Here is a 16,531-nt window from a genome sequence, read left to right on the forward strand (position 1 = left end):
CCGCTACGTAACCCCGAGCTGGCAGCAGGCTGCAGTAGGAACCCCCCTAGTTTGCCTCCCTTTCCCCAGACGAAGCAAACCCCTCTCCCTCAGCCTCTCCTCACATGCCCCCCCGCCCCGCCCCTCTCCGCTCAGCCCCCGGAGCGGGTGTTGTGTTGTGTCTCAGCCTCCCCGGGGCCGAGCCGAGGGGATCCGCCGTGCTCCCACCGCCGCAGCCTGGGAGGCAGCCGGGGATGCCCGGGGGGTCCCCGGGGTGGGGAGTCCCGTCCCCCCCCCGCCTACGGAGCACCTCCCCGGGCGGGGCCGACAGCGGTATAAAGGGCGGTGGCGGCGGGGCCGGGAGCGCTATGGGGAGCGGGTGTTGCGGCACGGCGCTGCTGGCGTCGGGGCGCGGGGCGCTGCTCTTCGTTCTCCTCTTACTCCTCCTCCTCCTCCTCCTCCTTCTCCTCGTCCTGCTGCTGCTGGGCTGCTCCCGGCCCCTGGCACTGCGGCGCGGCCCCGGGCAGGTGGGCTACCTGCCGGCCCCCGGGCTGAGCCGGAGGCAGGCTGCCCGCCGCCCCGCCGCCCCGCCGCCGCCCTACCCCAAGGGCTGGTACCGCCTGCTCGACTCCGCGCAGCTGCCCCGCGGCGCCGTCCGCAGCCTCGCCCTGCTCGGTGAGTGCCAGCCGCCGCGGGCCCGACGGGCGCCCCGGGGAACGGGGGCCACGAGGCCCGGGATCCCGGCCGGTGTGCAGAGCAACCCTGCCCGTGCACCCACGCCTGGATACCGGGACATCCCTAGTGGGGCATCCCTGCCCAGGCATCCCCTCTGGGATACTGGGGCATCCCTGCTGGGGCATCCCTGCCCGGGCATCCCCACTGGGATACCAGGGCATCCCTGCCTGGGCATTCCTGCTGGGGAATCAGACATCCCTTCCTGGGCACACTGCCAGGGCACCAGGTCATCCCTTGCCTGGGTACTTCTGCTGGGGCACTGAGGCATCCAGGTCAGCGCTCATGCTGGGGCACTGGCACATCCCAGCTGGCATCCTGGTCGGGTCACCAGAGCACCCTTGCTCAGACATCCCTGCTCAGACATCCCCACTGGGGCACCGGGACATCCCTGCCTGGGCATCTCTGCTGGGGCATCAGGGCACGTACTGGGGCATCTCTGTCTGGGCTTTGCTGCTGGTTCACAGGGACATCCCTGCCCAGACATCCCCACTGGGGCACCAGGACATCCCTGCCTGGGCATCTCTGCTGGGGCATCAGGGCACGTACTGGGGCATCTCTGTCTGGGCATTCCTGCTGGGTCACAGGGACATCCCTGCCCGGGCATCCCCACTGAGGCACTGTGACATCCTCACCTGGATATCCTCACCAGGGCACTGGAGCACCCCAGCCTGCTGGGGCACTGGGGCATCCAAGCCAGCACCCATGGTGGGGCACTGCAGTGTCCCTGCCTGGGCTCCTTGCCCAGTGTGCAGGGCATCCCTGCCAGGGCATCCCTGCCTGGGGGCTCTTCTGTGGCACTGGGACAACTCTGCCCGGGCCTCCCTTTCAGAGCCCAGCAGCCAGCACCCACATAGGGGCACCAATGGTGTCACAGCCTGGGCTTTTGCATGGGCATTGAGTACCCCTACGGGGACAGTGGGGACATCATGGCACAGGCTCCTTGTGAGTGTGCAGGGCACCCCTGTCTGGGGTCCTTGCTGGGACACTGGAGCATCTCGCTGCCTGGGCTCTCCTCCCAGACATCGTTGCCTGCAGCTCCCCATGTCCTGGGGAGAGCAGGATGGGGCCTTCACAGCCACATTCAGAAGGGTGCTGTGCTTATCCAGGGTCCTTTTACCTTGAAGATGGTTTTGGACTTGTGCTGGTGCCTTTCTCATCAGAAGGGATGTTTCTGCATTGAAATCCCTCAGATTCAGTGGTGAAAGTGTGAGGGTTTTCTGTATTCAAGAGCCATCCTCTCCTGTGAAGTTGTTTGCGGTTTGTTTGGTGGTTTTGTTCGGGGTTTGGTTTTTTTTTTTTTTTTTTGGTATAATGGGACCTATTCAATTCAATATAAATGTCCTAGAGAGCCTCCACCAGCCTATCTGTTATGACTCCCTTGGTTGTCTGCCTGAAGCCTGGTTTCTGGCACCCAGTACTCTGGGTCTGGCTGAAACACGCAGGTAAAATTACTTCTAGTGGCAGAGTGACAGTAGTGTACCAGTGCCAGGAAGATCAGTAAATAAGACAGTTAAGCAACCTGTAGCCTCCAGGTTTGTAGATGTCTAATTTATTTTGGAGTCTCTGAGCACAGCCTGGAAATGCAGCCCTGCTCCGGAAGGAGCAAGCCAAAGAAGCTCAAAGAATAAAAATTGCTTGACTCAGTCCCTGCAAGACTCATCCTTTGGGATGAGACACCTTCCAAAAGATGGCACTGAGCATGCAGGAAAGCCTATCGTCTCTTAAGATTGTGGAAGTGGGGTGAGAGCTGCTCCGATCTGTGGGACACAACGTGGCACCACTGTCTGGGTGCTTGCTGCAGGGAAACTGCTCAGGACCCAGTGAGGCTCCTGCGCAGGAAAGCCCCAGAGCCCATCTTCTGACCCAAGTGCCCAGAACTGCACAGTGGCCTTGGGGCTCTTTATGTCCCATGTGCTATTCTTGCTACAATTGCCATTTGATTTCCATAAAAGAAATAAGCTAATTTAATAGGAAAACATCAGTATGTAGCTGTTAATGCTCTATAGATATTCACCTGCAAGAGAGTTTCAGTATATCTTAGGCCAGGATACTGTCCTCCCAAGTGGAGGCATGTCAGATTTGATGCACAAGCTGGAGCAAAGAAAGATCAGCTTCTCCTCTGGCTCTGCTGGCTCCAGAGTGCAAAGGCTGGAGGAAAAAGCAGCACTCACTCAGGAGTCCTGGGTAAGCTTTTCCGCCAGCCCAGCAAGGGTCTGGCCATGGGCACTGCCTCAGATTTTCAAGGCAGAAGAGCTCCAGATTGCAGTTATGAAGGAGAGCTCTACAGGTGGACCTTCTTGGAGTAAACTGTCTTAAAATTCAGTGGGCAAAGCACCATGCTGCAGGGCTGCTCCCTGGGCACGTGGCTGGGACCCCCTGAGCTCCAAGTGCTCTGCCCTGACCCATCCAATGCTGTTCCTCTGTTTCCACGCTGCCACTGCTCCTGGTGAACCTGCAACACCTCCAGCGACAGGCAGAAACCCTTTCCCTGCTTTCCCCCCTTTGCCCTGAACCTCAGGGCAGGTAGAGAGGCAGGTTAGAGAGAGAAGAAACTGCTGATGCTTCAGAATGAATCCCTGTTACCTGGGGCAGGGGGAAGGATGTGCACCTCGAGTGTCTCCACTCCCTTGTGCCTGCTGCCAGCAGATGTGTGAGAGCCTTCCAGAAAGACAGGGACAATAGAACCAGGCACCCTGCTTAAGGAGAGATCTCCAGGCACTGGAGTACAACAACTCATTTCTGCCAAATATCAGAAATAACCCTTTCTAGGCTCAAAGGCTGGGAAAGTTTGCAGGGTTTCCTTTTCTTTGCACAGACCACAAAACTTCAAACAAGGAACGTGGTCTTGAGTGGGATAGCTCACACTGTGTCACTTGTCATCAGTGTGGCTGTCTGAGAAAATATGGACAGAACCTGGCTCCCAAAGTTTAGTTTGATCTTATCTTACTTGTTGTGTTTTAAGTTACAGCAGCTGCTATAATGATCAGATTTCACAAGCTGATGAAATCTGAATACATATATGCATAACCTGAAGCACAGTATGGAAGAGAGGACCTTGGAGCACCCTAGCTTTTAACTCAGTGGCCACATCTGTATGAACAGCCCCCACATTATTCTGAGCTCCCAGACGAGCTGCATCCCCTTTCAACCAGGACGAGAGCTGAGGGGACTAGGTCTAGCTTTGCTTTCAACCAGATCACTGATGAGCAGCCCCCCTCCGCTGAGCCACTGGCAGGGAAGTGGGTGCTGGCAGGTCTGCAGTGCCACAGCACCCTTGGAGCAGCTCTGTGCCGGGCCAGGAAAGCACCTGGCACCTATTCAGTCCCTCCAGGAAGAGCATTTATTTAGATAATGCTGTGACATGCCATCCAGCTGCAGTTGCCTTGCACAGCTGGGCAGAGCAGTGCCATGAACAGACCTCCAGCTTTACAGGTACTGTCCATCTCTCCATTTTAACAGTTTCTTGTTCAGCTGATGCGGTGCTACGCTGGGGTTGGGAAGGAAAAGGGCAATCCCAGAACTGAGCAGGGACAGATCCCAGCAGGGCAAACTTCACGTGGCTTCAGGGAGCACAAGGAATCAGGCCCAGCGATGGAGAGGAGCAAGTCTGAGTGCTGGGGCAATACAGCCCCAGCCATGCTGGCACTGACTCTCCTTCACTCCCTGCGTGGAGCAGACCAGGGTCAGGGGCTTCCCTTCGCTTCAGCACAAAACTTCCTTTTGCCGGGGAGGTGTCAGTGCTCCAACTCACAGCACCCAGCTGTCCCTGCCTGAGGAAGGGGTCCACTGCTGAGCTGCAGTGCAGACGGCTCTTGGAGTTCAAGAGCAAACAGGTGAAGGGCTTCTCCTTCCAGCTACCATTAGCAGAGATTGCTGAAATGTATGACCGTGTGCTCTCTGCTCTAGACCTCTCAGGCAAAGGGACAGAACAGAGTTATCTTTAAGTGCAGCTATTGCTCTGCTCTGTGTGGATCCCTACCTTAGCAGGGGAAGCATGCTAAATCTTTAAAAGTTTCTGTGACAGCAACTTTTATCCTACAGCTGAAACAGGCTCTGAGAGCTCAAAATCCAGGGCTGAGGGGTCAAAGCCATGAGGATTTAGAGACCACCAGAAGAAATTATACTCCCCCTGCCTGAACCAAGGCAATGCCCTTCAGCATGGACATTTCTGCACTACAGTATCCCCTTGGGACACTGGGCAGCTGCCCAGCTCTGCAGCGTGCCAGCATGCTGTGTGTGAAACATGGGGTGTGATGGGCTGGCTCACTGCTCTGGGACATCTTTTAAACCCAGGCAGTGGGCTGACAGCCACCACACCCTGGGCATTTGCTACAGCAGCTGCCATCCCAATGTTGTATGGCCCTTTTTGCAATCAGCAAATGCCTCCTGCCTGCAGCCTGCCTGGCAGGCAGCCGCTACCTGGCAGGTCCCCCCGCCTGCAGCCCTGGGCAGCAGCACCGGCCCCGGCTCTGGCAGCTGCCTGGTGCCATCTCGTGGTTAAATAACTTCTCCAGAGCAACCCTATTTCTGTCCTGCCACTGCTCTTCCACCAGAAATGAAAGAAAACCTCCAGTATTAACTTGTAGCAAGATATTTCTGCATGTCCCTGCACAGGCAGATGCCTGCAGCGTTGGATAAAAGCGCCGGTCGGTGCTGCCTGTTCAGAAGGGGCCGAGCAATGTCTGTCTTACCTGCCCCTCCCCGCGCCCCCCCCCCCCCCCCCCCCCATGTGAGGATGTTGTTTTTACAACCTCATAATCTCTTATTTATGCAGGAGAACAGCTCGCTGTGTTTCGCACCCAGAATGGCCAAGCCTACGTGGTTGACGCTTACTGCCCTCACCTCGGGGCTAACCTCGCTGCCGGCAGGCGCGTCGTGGGCAATTGCATCAAATGCCTGTTTCATGGCTGGCAGTTTCAAGAAGATGGGAAATGCACCCGCATCCCATATGCTGAAAAAGATGAACATCCCCCAAATCTGCAGAAAGCATCCGCAGAAAGCATCCACAGAAATGGTAGTGCCCTGAGTGTCCTTATTAAAAGCTACTTCATTAAGGAAAAGGGGTCTTTATAATAACTCACCCTCCATATTGCTCCCCTATTTCATGCAGCACCCTAATTTTCCTCCTGGGGTGTCCATGTTGGGGCATAATGTTCCAGTGCCCTTTCCTATGTTAGATGATAACTGAGACTTTAGTCTAATTAAATAACCACCCTTCTTGATTTTGATAGTCCTACAACTCCTGCATTCAGCAAGCAAGGTATAAAAGAAGATTTTTAACTCTGAATCATCCATTGCACCAGCAGGGATGGATGCTGTGGAGCTATGGGGTTTCAGGAATGATTCTGTACTCTACAGTGACAGCTTATACCACATCAGTGCTTAAATATGTCACATTAGCATGACAGAATAATGTCTCAGTGGCATTTTTTTCTCCTTTTAAGGCTTGAAGGGAACTTTTGGTTAGAATCCAAGAAAGCTCTTTGCATACACCTACCATTTAGTTACGGCTTGCATTGACTGCGTAGGAAGAATATCTTACTTAAAGTTCACATGTAACAATTACTTGATCTGGCTGCACTAATTTGTTTAAATCACCAATTCTAAATGTGGCTGAAACCAGCAAACAGACTTACCTTGAGCTTTGCTTTGGCTTGTGCTGCTTAGTTATTTTCCCTGAGTTCAACTTTCTCTGGCTAGGATTGATTGGGATAGCAATGAAAACATCGATTAGCAGCAAAACCCAGTCTCTGTACTAAACAGACTATTTTTCCTGAAGTAGAAGAAACATTCCATCCATATGTATTAAGATAAACAATTTATAGATCTCACTAAACAGCAATTCCTTTTTTTTTTTTTGTGTTGGTATTTTTCAGAAAAAAGATTAATACTGTATTTTTTTTCCCCATACATACTCACTCAGGAGGTGCATTCAAATGAAAATCTGGTTCCAAGTAATGGGCAAAGATGTGTTTCATCACAAAATGAGAATGAATACTCTGGGTATACACAAACGCTTGCCAAGATGCATTGTTTCATCTGAAATGGCTGTATTCAGGGTCACTGTTATCTGTAGTTATTACAAGAACAAAAGTGCAGACAGCTGCCCGGCTCCCATACAGCCCAAATGGGTCAGGCTGATTTAAACAGATTTAAAAGCCATCTGTCCTCATGCAGGTCACTTTGACAGACAGGCATTCTGGAGAGCTCGGATGGGCAGCTCCTCCAGCACTGGGCTTGCAGGGGACCGACAGCCGGGCAGGAGAGCCACAGAGCCCAGCCTGGTGCTAGATGAACCTCGGTGAAGGGTCTAGAGCATAAGTCTTATGAGGAGCGGCTGAGGGAAATGGGGTTATTTAGCCTGGAGAAAAGGAGGCTCAGAGGAGACCTTATCACTCTTTACAACTACCTGAAAGGAGATTGTAGCGAGGTGGGCTTCGGTTTCTTCTCCCAAGTAACAAGTGATAGGGCAAGAGGAAAAGTCCTCAAGTTGCACCAGGGGAGGTTTAGCTTGGATACTAGGAAAAATTTCTTTGTGGAAAGGGTTGTCAAGCATTGGAACAGGCTGCCCAGGGAAGTAATTGAGTCCCCATCCCTGGAGGTATTTAAAAGATGTGTAGATGTGGCACTTAGGGACATGGTTTAGTGGTGGACTTGGCAGTGCTAGGTTAACAGTTGGACCCGATGATCTTAAAGGTCTTTTCCAACCTAAACGATTCTAGGATTCTATGTCTGCGTGGGGGCAGATCAAGCCCTCTTTAAATTTTAACAAGATGCATCCCACCCAAAGCACTGGATTATTTCAATCAGAAATCACAGTGATGGTCTCCTCCTGCCCCCTCTGATATTCACTGACTGAAACAGAAACATAATTTCTCCTATTATTTCACCTCCCACATGATGGTGCAAGGCTGAATAATAAGGAAGCGCTATCCTCTGTGCTTGTTTGCAATTTAGAAAAAAAAGTAATAAAGGCAAAAGACTTCCAATCCAGCAGAAGCTACCTTTTCTGACAATTGGGTAAACATAAATGCCAAAATTCATTTCACTGGAAAGAGTGCAGATATATTCCTAATGCAACACATGATACTGCAGTATTGTAACAGAGAATGACTTGATTTCAAGAGGTAGAGATGACTTTTACTCTCTGCACATCTATAAGTAAAAGCATCTCCTTTTATCTCATTGAAACTTGAGGAGGGTCCATTGATGCAGCAGACATTTACTTATTTGTACAGCTTTAAGACTGGTGAAAGAAGACTGCAGAGCAGCCAGCCATGCTTCTTCCCTAAAAGACTTATGCAAAACACCCAACTGAAATAAAACTGATTTAAGCAAACTCTCTTCTGTGAACTTCAGAAGCTGTTGTCCTTCAGCAGCCTGAAAGCTGGCAAGTGCCACCAGAGAGCCTGTGCCACATGGATATTGCCTGTAAAGACAATCTCTGAGCTGTAGTTAGGATGAGGTGACCCTTAGTGCCAGCATCAGCCTTGGAGATGCTGCTTTTAACTGATTCCTTTCTGTCCTCTGCAGTGCCAGATTTTGCAAGGGTCTGGACCTGGCCATCCTACAAGATGAATGGGATGCTGCTGGTCTGGTACCACTGCAAAGGGGTTGGTCTGACCTGGGCAGTGCCCGAGCAGCGAGAGATCACCACCAAAGAGTGGGTGTTCCGTGGGCAGACAGAGCATTTGGTTGACACACACATCCAGGTAGGGAACCCAGTCCCTCCATGGGGCATGTCCATGCCTGCCTCTCCTATAGTCCAGTTCAGGGACATCTCCTCCCAGTTAACCAGGCCCTGCCTGTGCCCAGTGTCATTGCTGCTGCTGGCAGAGCTCAGACCTAGAAATACATCCCTGTGCCATATACTGAGAGTACGGCATATGTTCCCCAAACATGGGAATTAGAGAGCAGATGTTCTGGGTACTTAAAAGGAATCTGTTCATTTGCTTTGACTTATAACTGATGTAATTTAAAAAAAGATTCTCTAAGAATTGCGGCACTTAGTGTCAAAAGTCTTTTCAACTCATCAATCACCAAAATGGAAACGCGTGGTTATTTTGCTGTTAATCTTCATAATCACCATCACACGCTGACAAATGTGCCACGGAGAACAAAATGGCTGTTGCCTCCATTGCCTCTCAGGGGAAATGAGGCTGGAAAAGGGGAACCGTTCTGTGGCACTAAACAGAAGGGACTGCAGCAGTGGTGGAGGGAGCTTAAAATTAACTCAATTTTCTGAGCTTCATGTTTAAATTATTTCTGTACACTAGTTAAGATCTAGTCCCAGGTAAGTCTGTGCTGAGGCCCCTTCCTCCGCTCGCTCAGTTGCCTCTTGCTACGTCATGTACCTGCGAGCATCTCTGCTATGCTTGGAGCGACGTGCTGGGGTGTACTGCAGTCATGCTGGTGCTATTGCAATACTGCTATTAAGTATAGGCAGCTCACACCCAAGTCACCTCTTGCTAATGGCAGATTGTTCCACAATGGCAGGAAATCCCTGAGAATGCAGCCGACATAGCTCACCTGGCTTTTCTCCATGGACCAGCTATTCTGGGAGGATCTGATCTGAGATACACAAGGTCCAAGCTGTGGGATTTTATGAAGCATGTCTGGAAGGTAAGACCCTAGGTCCCCTCTTAGCCATGAGGAGGTCATCAAACCAGGTCCCCGTTCTGCCTCAAAGCATCAGTCCCACCTCATCCCCTCTGCTGCATCCCCCCATCTTCAAGTCCAGTCTTTTCTGTGTCTCTGAGGGTTTTAGCTGCACATCTGTGTTCATCTCTAGATGGTCTTCACCATCTTGCTGCTACCTCCCCTCAGTCTGTAGTCTCCATCTCTTGGACTGAGCTGATCTTTCTCCACCCCTCCAGGCTGAGTGGCAGCCGGAGCCGGAGCCCAACAAGCATTGCTCCCGGCTGCAGGTTCAACACACTGCAACCATCTTTGGGAAGCACGTCTCCTTGATGGATTTGACAGTTTCAGCCAGGCAGGTATGTCCCACGCTGGTGGCGACCAGCACCCAGAGCTGAAGGGCTTTGTCACCCGAAAGCCTAAGTGAGTTCTTGCCCATCCTGCCCAGTGTAGCCTTTCCTACCAAGTGCATCAGACACACAGGCCAAAACTACACACTGGCATTGGGGTTGCTCCACAGCTGGGCACCATGGAGAAAAGCGAGGGTTTGTAAGGACTGCTGTGCCCACAAAACAACTTAAAAAAAAAAAAAATAGCTAGCACCTGAGTGAACACTGGTGACAATCCCAATGGACACCACGTTGTCACAGCTTCAATACAGAAGTGTGGACCTTTTCAGTCCATGGCAAATGCACCTGAGAGAGTGTAGAGAGCACTCAATATACAGTAAGAAACATTTTGAGGATGTTGATCTGTGTGATCCAAAAAACTCAGAGTTTTTCAGACAACTTTCTGAAAAGCACAAAGATTTGTCAGTTTACAAACATTTACGCTAAAGAAATAAATTCATACTAATGTCAAGACCTCCTTCTGCAATTAAAAGTTCACTCATTTTCTTATTTTCTTCCTTTCTTGTGTTTTTGGTTTTTGTTTTGGGAACATGTTTATTAACCACACTTCTCTTTCCCCTCTCCACTTCCAAAAAATCAGAAAGAGCATGCTTGTAGTTCACAATCAGCCCTGCATGAGATAATAAAATAGTTGACACAAATTGATAAAGAATTAAAGACAAACAGAAATAATGCCACTAAACATGAATCAATGGTAACTAGATGTTCTCGCTTTCATTTTTGGTTGTGGGGTTTTTTTTTTTTGAAGAAATGCGAAGCTTGCCTGATAAAACTAGTAACTTTGTTCTAGTACATTTTTGAAGGCATTTGACCTATTCCCATATTACAACTTCAGAACAATAGCAAAACAAGTCATGACACAAAACTTTGATGAAGGATAGGTCTCTGTGTAATTAGGGAATTATCACAGAGTGGATGGTGATTGTATCTCTGTTCAGTTCTTAGATCTGTGCTACTTAGCACTGATATCAATGAACAGGAGAAAAAAGACATTAAAGTAACCTTACAAAGAGTTTGTACCCAACCAAACATTAAAGAGGTAGTAAATAAAGTAGCCAAAGAAACCAGCAATATCTGCACTGCTTCAAAGAACCAAGTGTATGACCATGCATCGGTGTGTCTGGATGTATGTCAAAGAGCAGAGAACAACTACTTCATGTCATGCAGGATAAAAGGCTGCACCTGATTTCAGATAAAGCCTAATGGACTGTTGTAGTTGCAAAGGACAAAGCCAGAGCAGGAGTAGGGATGTTGTATTAACTCCATATTTTATTGCATTTGCTGCTGCTGAGATTGGAGCCCAGGACTAGTGTCAACAATCCAATAAGACTGTTGATGACCTAAAGGTAATTCAGTGATGAACAACAATTTGGAAGCATTTCCTAGATTAGATTTTAAACTTTTTGGGACTAGTACAGCACTGCAAACACTCATGAATTCCCACGGGCCCACAGCAAAGCCATCCAGCCCTGACACATCTGTGAATGTCCCAGGCTGATAACAGGCTGCATGGCTCTGCTGGATTTCCCTTAGCCTGGGGAGCATTAACAGTTGGCAGTCTGTGACTGATGGCCCTGAGGCATAGCTTGACTTTGTGCCTATTATCTGATGAAAGAGAGAGTAAAAGGGAACTTGAGCACAGTCTAGGAGACATCTGTCACGAATGCAGGTCTGTGAATCCTGCTGATTATGTCGATTCACTATGAATGAGTGACTTTACACAGTTTGATTTAGTAAAAGTTAGAATTTACTTGTAGCGAATTGCAGAATTTGATTATAGTATTTTTAATAGCACTCAATCATCAATGATTAATAAAGTGATTAGACAAAATTGATCAAAACAGTGACTTAGTTACAGATTCGAAGATGGCAAGGTTCACTCTATTACTACATAGAAGCACATAAAAGAGAATTAAATCACAAGTTAAAATGATTCATAAAAGCATTGCATATATATGGAATAAAAGCGGGGGGGGGGCCCTCCCGTTGAGTCATGAGGTTTAGACTAGGCCCCCTTGCTTTCTAAACTCCTTCTCAGAGAGGAGCGTAGGTGCGGCTAGGTCTAGTCCTAGTCTCAGACTTGGTCAACGTTTTAGGAGAGTAATGCTATAAGAATAGTACAGCAATATAAACCTCCTTTTAAAATTAAATCATACATATATAAAACTACTTAAATGGATTCATGCATGCACACTTACAACTATAAATGCATATATGAAAATAGTATACCTGTTAAAAATTCCCCTCGAGCTTAGTGAAATACGTCTAATGCCTTGGCATTTCTCAACAGGTGGGAGTAGAGTTTTGAGGAGTGAAGAATATCAGCAGCCCAGGCTCCGTTGTCGATCTCTGGCAATGGAGTTCTGGTAGCAGCAGACTTTCAGAATCTGCTAAGTTTCGCTGACTCTGAGAGACATTTCGATCAGAGGGAGATGCTGGCGCAGCCTGCACCGCTCCGGGAGAGCTCAAAGGGCCTCACTTAGGACTGCCGTTTATAGGATTGTGAGATGATTTCCATCCGAGCCACAATTCGGGTCAGCTTGTTGCTGGAATTCCAACAGAGTGATGATACCACTCTGTTTCAAGGCTGTCTGGGGTAGCTGTTTGTTCTCGTTCCCCTCGTTAGCCATAATATGAATCTTGATAAGAACAGAGCCGCTCTCTGCTCCAGCCATGTAGGAGTTTCTGGTACAATTAAGGGGTGCTTAACTGACCAACTCGCTACACAAAAGCTGCAGCCTGGAATTCCTGAGATTGTAAAGCAGCCAAAATAAAGGGGAAAAACAGAACAGAAAAACGGGGCGGGGGGGAGGGGGGGGGGGCAGAGAGATGTACCACCACAACATCTCAAGGAGTTCTCAAGCTGTGGGAATTGCTGCACCAGAGGGCTGGACTACTGGGGACTGTTCCCTGAGGGTGCGCTGTTGCTCTGCAGGTGGGTCCAGGGCTGGTTTTCCTGATCTTTGAACACGGTTTCCTGGGCCATGGGATCATCCTGCAGACGGTGACTCCCCTGGAGCCTCTCCTGCAGAATGTTGTCCACAAAATCTACTACCAGAAGAACATGCCAGCCATAATCCCCAAGTTCATCCTGAGGGCAGAGTGCATACAGGTAAGGCCTCTGAAAAAGAGCAGCCAAAGGTGGTCCCCTGGAGCTTTGTGGCTAAGAGGTGTGAGAAGGAAGAGCAATTGCCCATGTGGGCTCAGATATATGTGGGAATAAAGCACTCGTGGGCAAGATCCTTCCAGTGCTTGGGATGATCTTCAGTTTTAGTAGCCTGAAGAGCTAAACTGGAGGTTTAGTAAAGAGGGTACCTGCAGCAGCTCATCTGTTGAGGATGGCCGAAAGGTGCTATCACTCTCCTGTGCATGGGGAGCTGAGGCACAAAGATTAGGCAACCTCTCCCAAACTGCAGGAAGTCTTTGAGAGAACTAATAACCGCATCTGGATTTCCAGCATCCCAGGTCAGTGATTTAAGATCATCCCATCTCCTTCAGTGAGCATTGAGCCAAGAAATCCTCCTGCTGTTAAATTCTCATGAGATTGGGCAACTCCTGACAGAGGTTTTCCAGGTCCTTACCACCATGGAAGTGGTGAAAGGTCCCTCTGGAGGTCTCCAGTCCAATATCCCAGCTGGGGCAAGACTATTGCCAAGTTCAGGTCAGGCATGGGCTTGAAGGCCTCCTCCTTTGGAGGAACACCCCGCCTCTCTCCAGCTCCCTGAGTGTCCCATTCCATTATCACTCTACTCACATTGTTAATTTTTATTTTTAATGTCCATTTTGAACTTCTCAACCTACAATCTGTAGCTGTTACGCCTTGTTGCACCAGCTGGCACTACCAAGAAAAATCTGACTTCATCATCCCTGTAATTCCATTCAAGCAGTCAGAAGAGTTCATGTCATTCCCTTCTGTGAGGAGTTAAAGCTAGGAAACTGTTTGGTCCGACCAGAGAGAGTTTCACTGGCATTGCAGTAAAAATTGCTAGATTTTCAGATGCCAAAAACCTACCCCAAATCAAACTTGGCTGTGCTAACTCATATTGTATAAATGCTGGCTTAATATTTTGCATTCTTACTAATGGGAATGAGCAGCACTCATTTCTGCAGAGACCTCTTCACAGAGGAAAACTCCATAAATCTTCCTGCACGTATGTCTGAGCAGAGTTTAAGATGCAGATGCTTAATTTATAAAGCCCTGGTTGGCTGGAGCTACCCAATGACTCAAATATCTCAGGTGGAGCAGCTCCTACCTGCACAACATGCATTTCTTTCTCAGTATCTTGTATGAAAAAGGCAGTCTAAGATGAAAGTGGCTTCTTGTTGGGGAGCATGGTGGGCTAAACACCTGCTAACTGGAGACAGAGCTGTAGCATTACAAGTTACAAATAGCATGAGCAGTCCTACACTGGTCATTTGGGAGAAATGCTAAAAAATAAACTTAGTGTCAGGTAGTACGCACAAAACTGCGGGTTCAGCTTCCGTATGTGAGTGAGACCCTCCTTCTCCCCCCCAGTTTGAGCGTGATATAACCATCTGGAATAACAAACAATATTTGCCCAAGCCACTGCTGGTCCAAGAGGACTCCAGCATCCAGAAGCACTGTTGCTGGTATGCCCAGTTCTACAGTGGGAAGAGCACAAGGTTCCCAGTGCAGAAGGAAGGCCTGGGCTGGTGAGGACTTTGCTGCCCACTGCAGAAAGTGGCCAGAGGCTCTCAGGTGACCCGTGCCCACCCTGGCTGGTGGGCAGCAACGCTGGGCAGGCATGATCATATATATGCCAATATAACAAATATTGGCACTGGCACAGGGAACAGAGCTTGATCCTCTCTTACCTTCCATGTTCAGGGCATCAAAGCTCAAAGGGTGTAACATGCTTGCACTTGTACCTCTGCTGCAACATACAAGCTGAGCATGAACTTAAGATTGCCAGAACTCCCTTTAAAGTGCCCTTGTTTCTCACTGCTGCTATCATTTTGAGTAATTATATGAAAAGCTTTTCGTGTGGCCTTTTATTGCCTGAAGTGTCCTTTCCCAGCCAGGTCTGCTGTTGCTTCTGCTGGCTGGGGCAAGCTTCAGCTCTCCAGGGGAGCCTTGGCTGATGTCCGCATGGTGTCAGAGGTGTGATTGCAAAGCCCACAGACGTATGCTGTCTTCCTTCTCTCTGGCAGCAGGCAGGGCAGCATGGGGTTTAGCTGCCCTTACCATCCCTGTGGGCTTCCTTGAGCCTACTGAGCTCTTGCATGAGTCAATTCCTCATGGAGCATCTAGTTAGGAAGCAGAGGGACTTTCCTGGTGATCAAATCAGGATAGTCCTGATTGACTGACAACAACTCTGCAGGTCAAGGATGTGAATAAGATCCTGCTTTGGTAGCCTCTGGATTCCAGCAATACCTTGGGTACATGGTTGGCTGTAAAAATCTGTGCCTCATGGCAAGACCACAGGTATCACTTACTGTCACTGTGATCAGAAATGAAGCTAACACATTGAGACTAGGCTGCAAATCTGACAAAAAAAAACCGGTCTAGGTTCTCCTGTGCTTTGTGCCTACATGCTCTATATTAAAGGCCTAAATTCTGCCTTCCTGCATACCCTGGAGAAACCTGTAATCTCCATAGGCAGGGCCTGCCTTGTATAGTTTGCAGGACTCTGGCAGTTACTCTATGCCAAGAGCCAGCAAGAGCAAATGCTCAAATCCAGGAGCTTTCCAAGGCTGGTGGCTGCTGCTCTCACAGCCTGTGTGCTTGCCTGTGCCTTGTGAATTCTGCACTTTGCTGAGGCTTCTGGTTCCTCATTCACTGTTAACCCAGAACAGGACCGGGAGCAGGAACATGCAGTCGCAGCCCTCTGCCAGTGCAGAGTCCATTGCCCACCCTGACAGCATCCCAGATAATGGTGTGCAGCGGTGCCTTTGCCATTCACATCTGGCTATTGCACTGTCAATATCTCACTATTAAATTTTTTTAAAAACTGATCTCGTGTTCATGGTTTGTTGTTCTTCACTGTTTTGTGGCACACATCCTTGCATGGGAGAAGCAATTTTGCAGCTGGTCCATGCTGTCCTGTTTCAGGAGCCACAAGGAATCTCCAGCAAGGAATGTTAAGAAGATAGCAAGGAGCTTGGACAAGGAGCATTGCCCAGCCCAAAAGCCTGAGCCTCTCGGGGACCTGAGAGCACTAATATGTCTTACCGGCCCTGACCAGCCTCACCTGGGGTCATCCACTCCCTGCCCATAGGCCAGGAGCCCCATTTCAGCTTGGCTCTGGACCTTCACTCCCTGACCCTGGAGGCCTCCAGCTTAGCCACAGACATGCCCTTGCTTGGCTGATCTGAACTCTGACCACAGACTGACTTCCCAGCTTGACCTCCACCCTGTCCCATCACCATGGACCTGCCCAGCGATTGCTGGGCTGTGTCTGACCCTGGCTACCCTCACCAGATCCCAACTCTGAGCTGCAGATTGACTTCCCAACTTGACCTCACACCTGCCTCATCACTATGAGCTTGCCTGATGATCTGGACTCTTGGTTGAGCCTGGCCATGACCTCTGGGCCTGCCTTGTCTGTCCCACTCAGGGGTGCTGGGACCCCCCTTGGCTCCCAGCACCCCATTCCTTACGAAGCAGCTGCCCTCACAGTGACAGGTGATGGAGAAGCGGCAAGAGGCAGGAACTACCAGGGCACAGATGTTGTATTACATGGCATGGGTCAAGATGTACTGTTCACCCACACGTCAAAGGGGGCACACAGCTACCCCACACACCCGTA

General features: G+C 49.7%; 1 protein-coding gene across 1 annotated transcript; it reads left to right on the top strand.

The window, feature by feature from the left end:
• Positions 1 to 347: 347 nt before the first annotated feature.
• Positions 348 to 14,889, top strand: LOC104031907 (cholesterol 7-desaturase nvd-like). Its single transcript, XM_075716909.1, has 8 exons — positions 348 to 654; positions 5,489 to 5,672; positions 8,246 to 8,426; positions 9,211 to 9,336; positions 9,591 to 9,710; positions 12,697 to 12,873; positions 14,278 to 14,435; positions 14,805 to 14,889. The coding sequence occupies exons 1-8, from the start codon at positions 348 to 350 to the stop codon at positions 14,887 to 14,889; spliced, it is 1,338 nt and encodes a 445-aa protein (XP_075573024.1).
• The last annotated feature ends 1,642 nt before the right edge of the window (positions 14,890 to 16,531 follow it).

Source organism: Pelecanus crispus, chromosome 9 (genome assembly GCF_030463565.1).
Source record: "Pelecanus crispus isolate bPelCri1 chromosome 9, bPelCri1.pri, whole genome shotgun sequence".
NCBI classification, from domain to species: domain Eukaryota; kingdom Metazoa; phylum Chordata; class Aves; order Pelecaniformes; family Pelecanidae; genus Pelecanus; species Pelecanus crispus.

Bases quoted from the DNA above. Each gene is read 5' to 3' on its own strand.
- LOC104031907 (XM_075716909.1), top strand. From the start codon at position 348: ATGGGGAGCGGGTGTTGCGGCACGGCGCTGCTGGCGTCGGGGCGCGGG. The intron at 5,673-8,245 runs AGATGAACATCC...TCTGTCCTCTGC, and splicing joins CGCATCCCATATGCTGAAAA to AGTGCCAGATTTTGCAAGGG. The intron at 14,436-14,804 runs GTGAGGACTTTG...TTTCCCAGCCAG, and splicing joins CAGAAGGAAGGCCTGGGCTG to GTCTGCTGTTGCTTCTGCTG.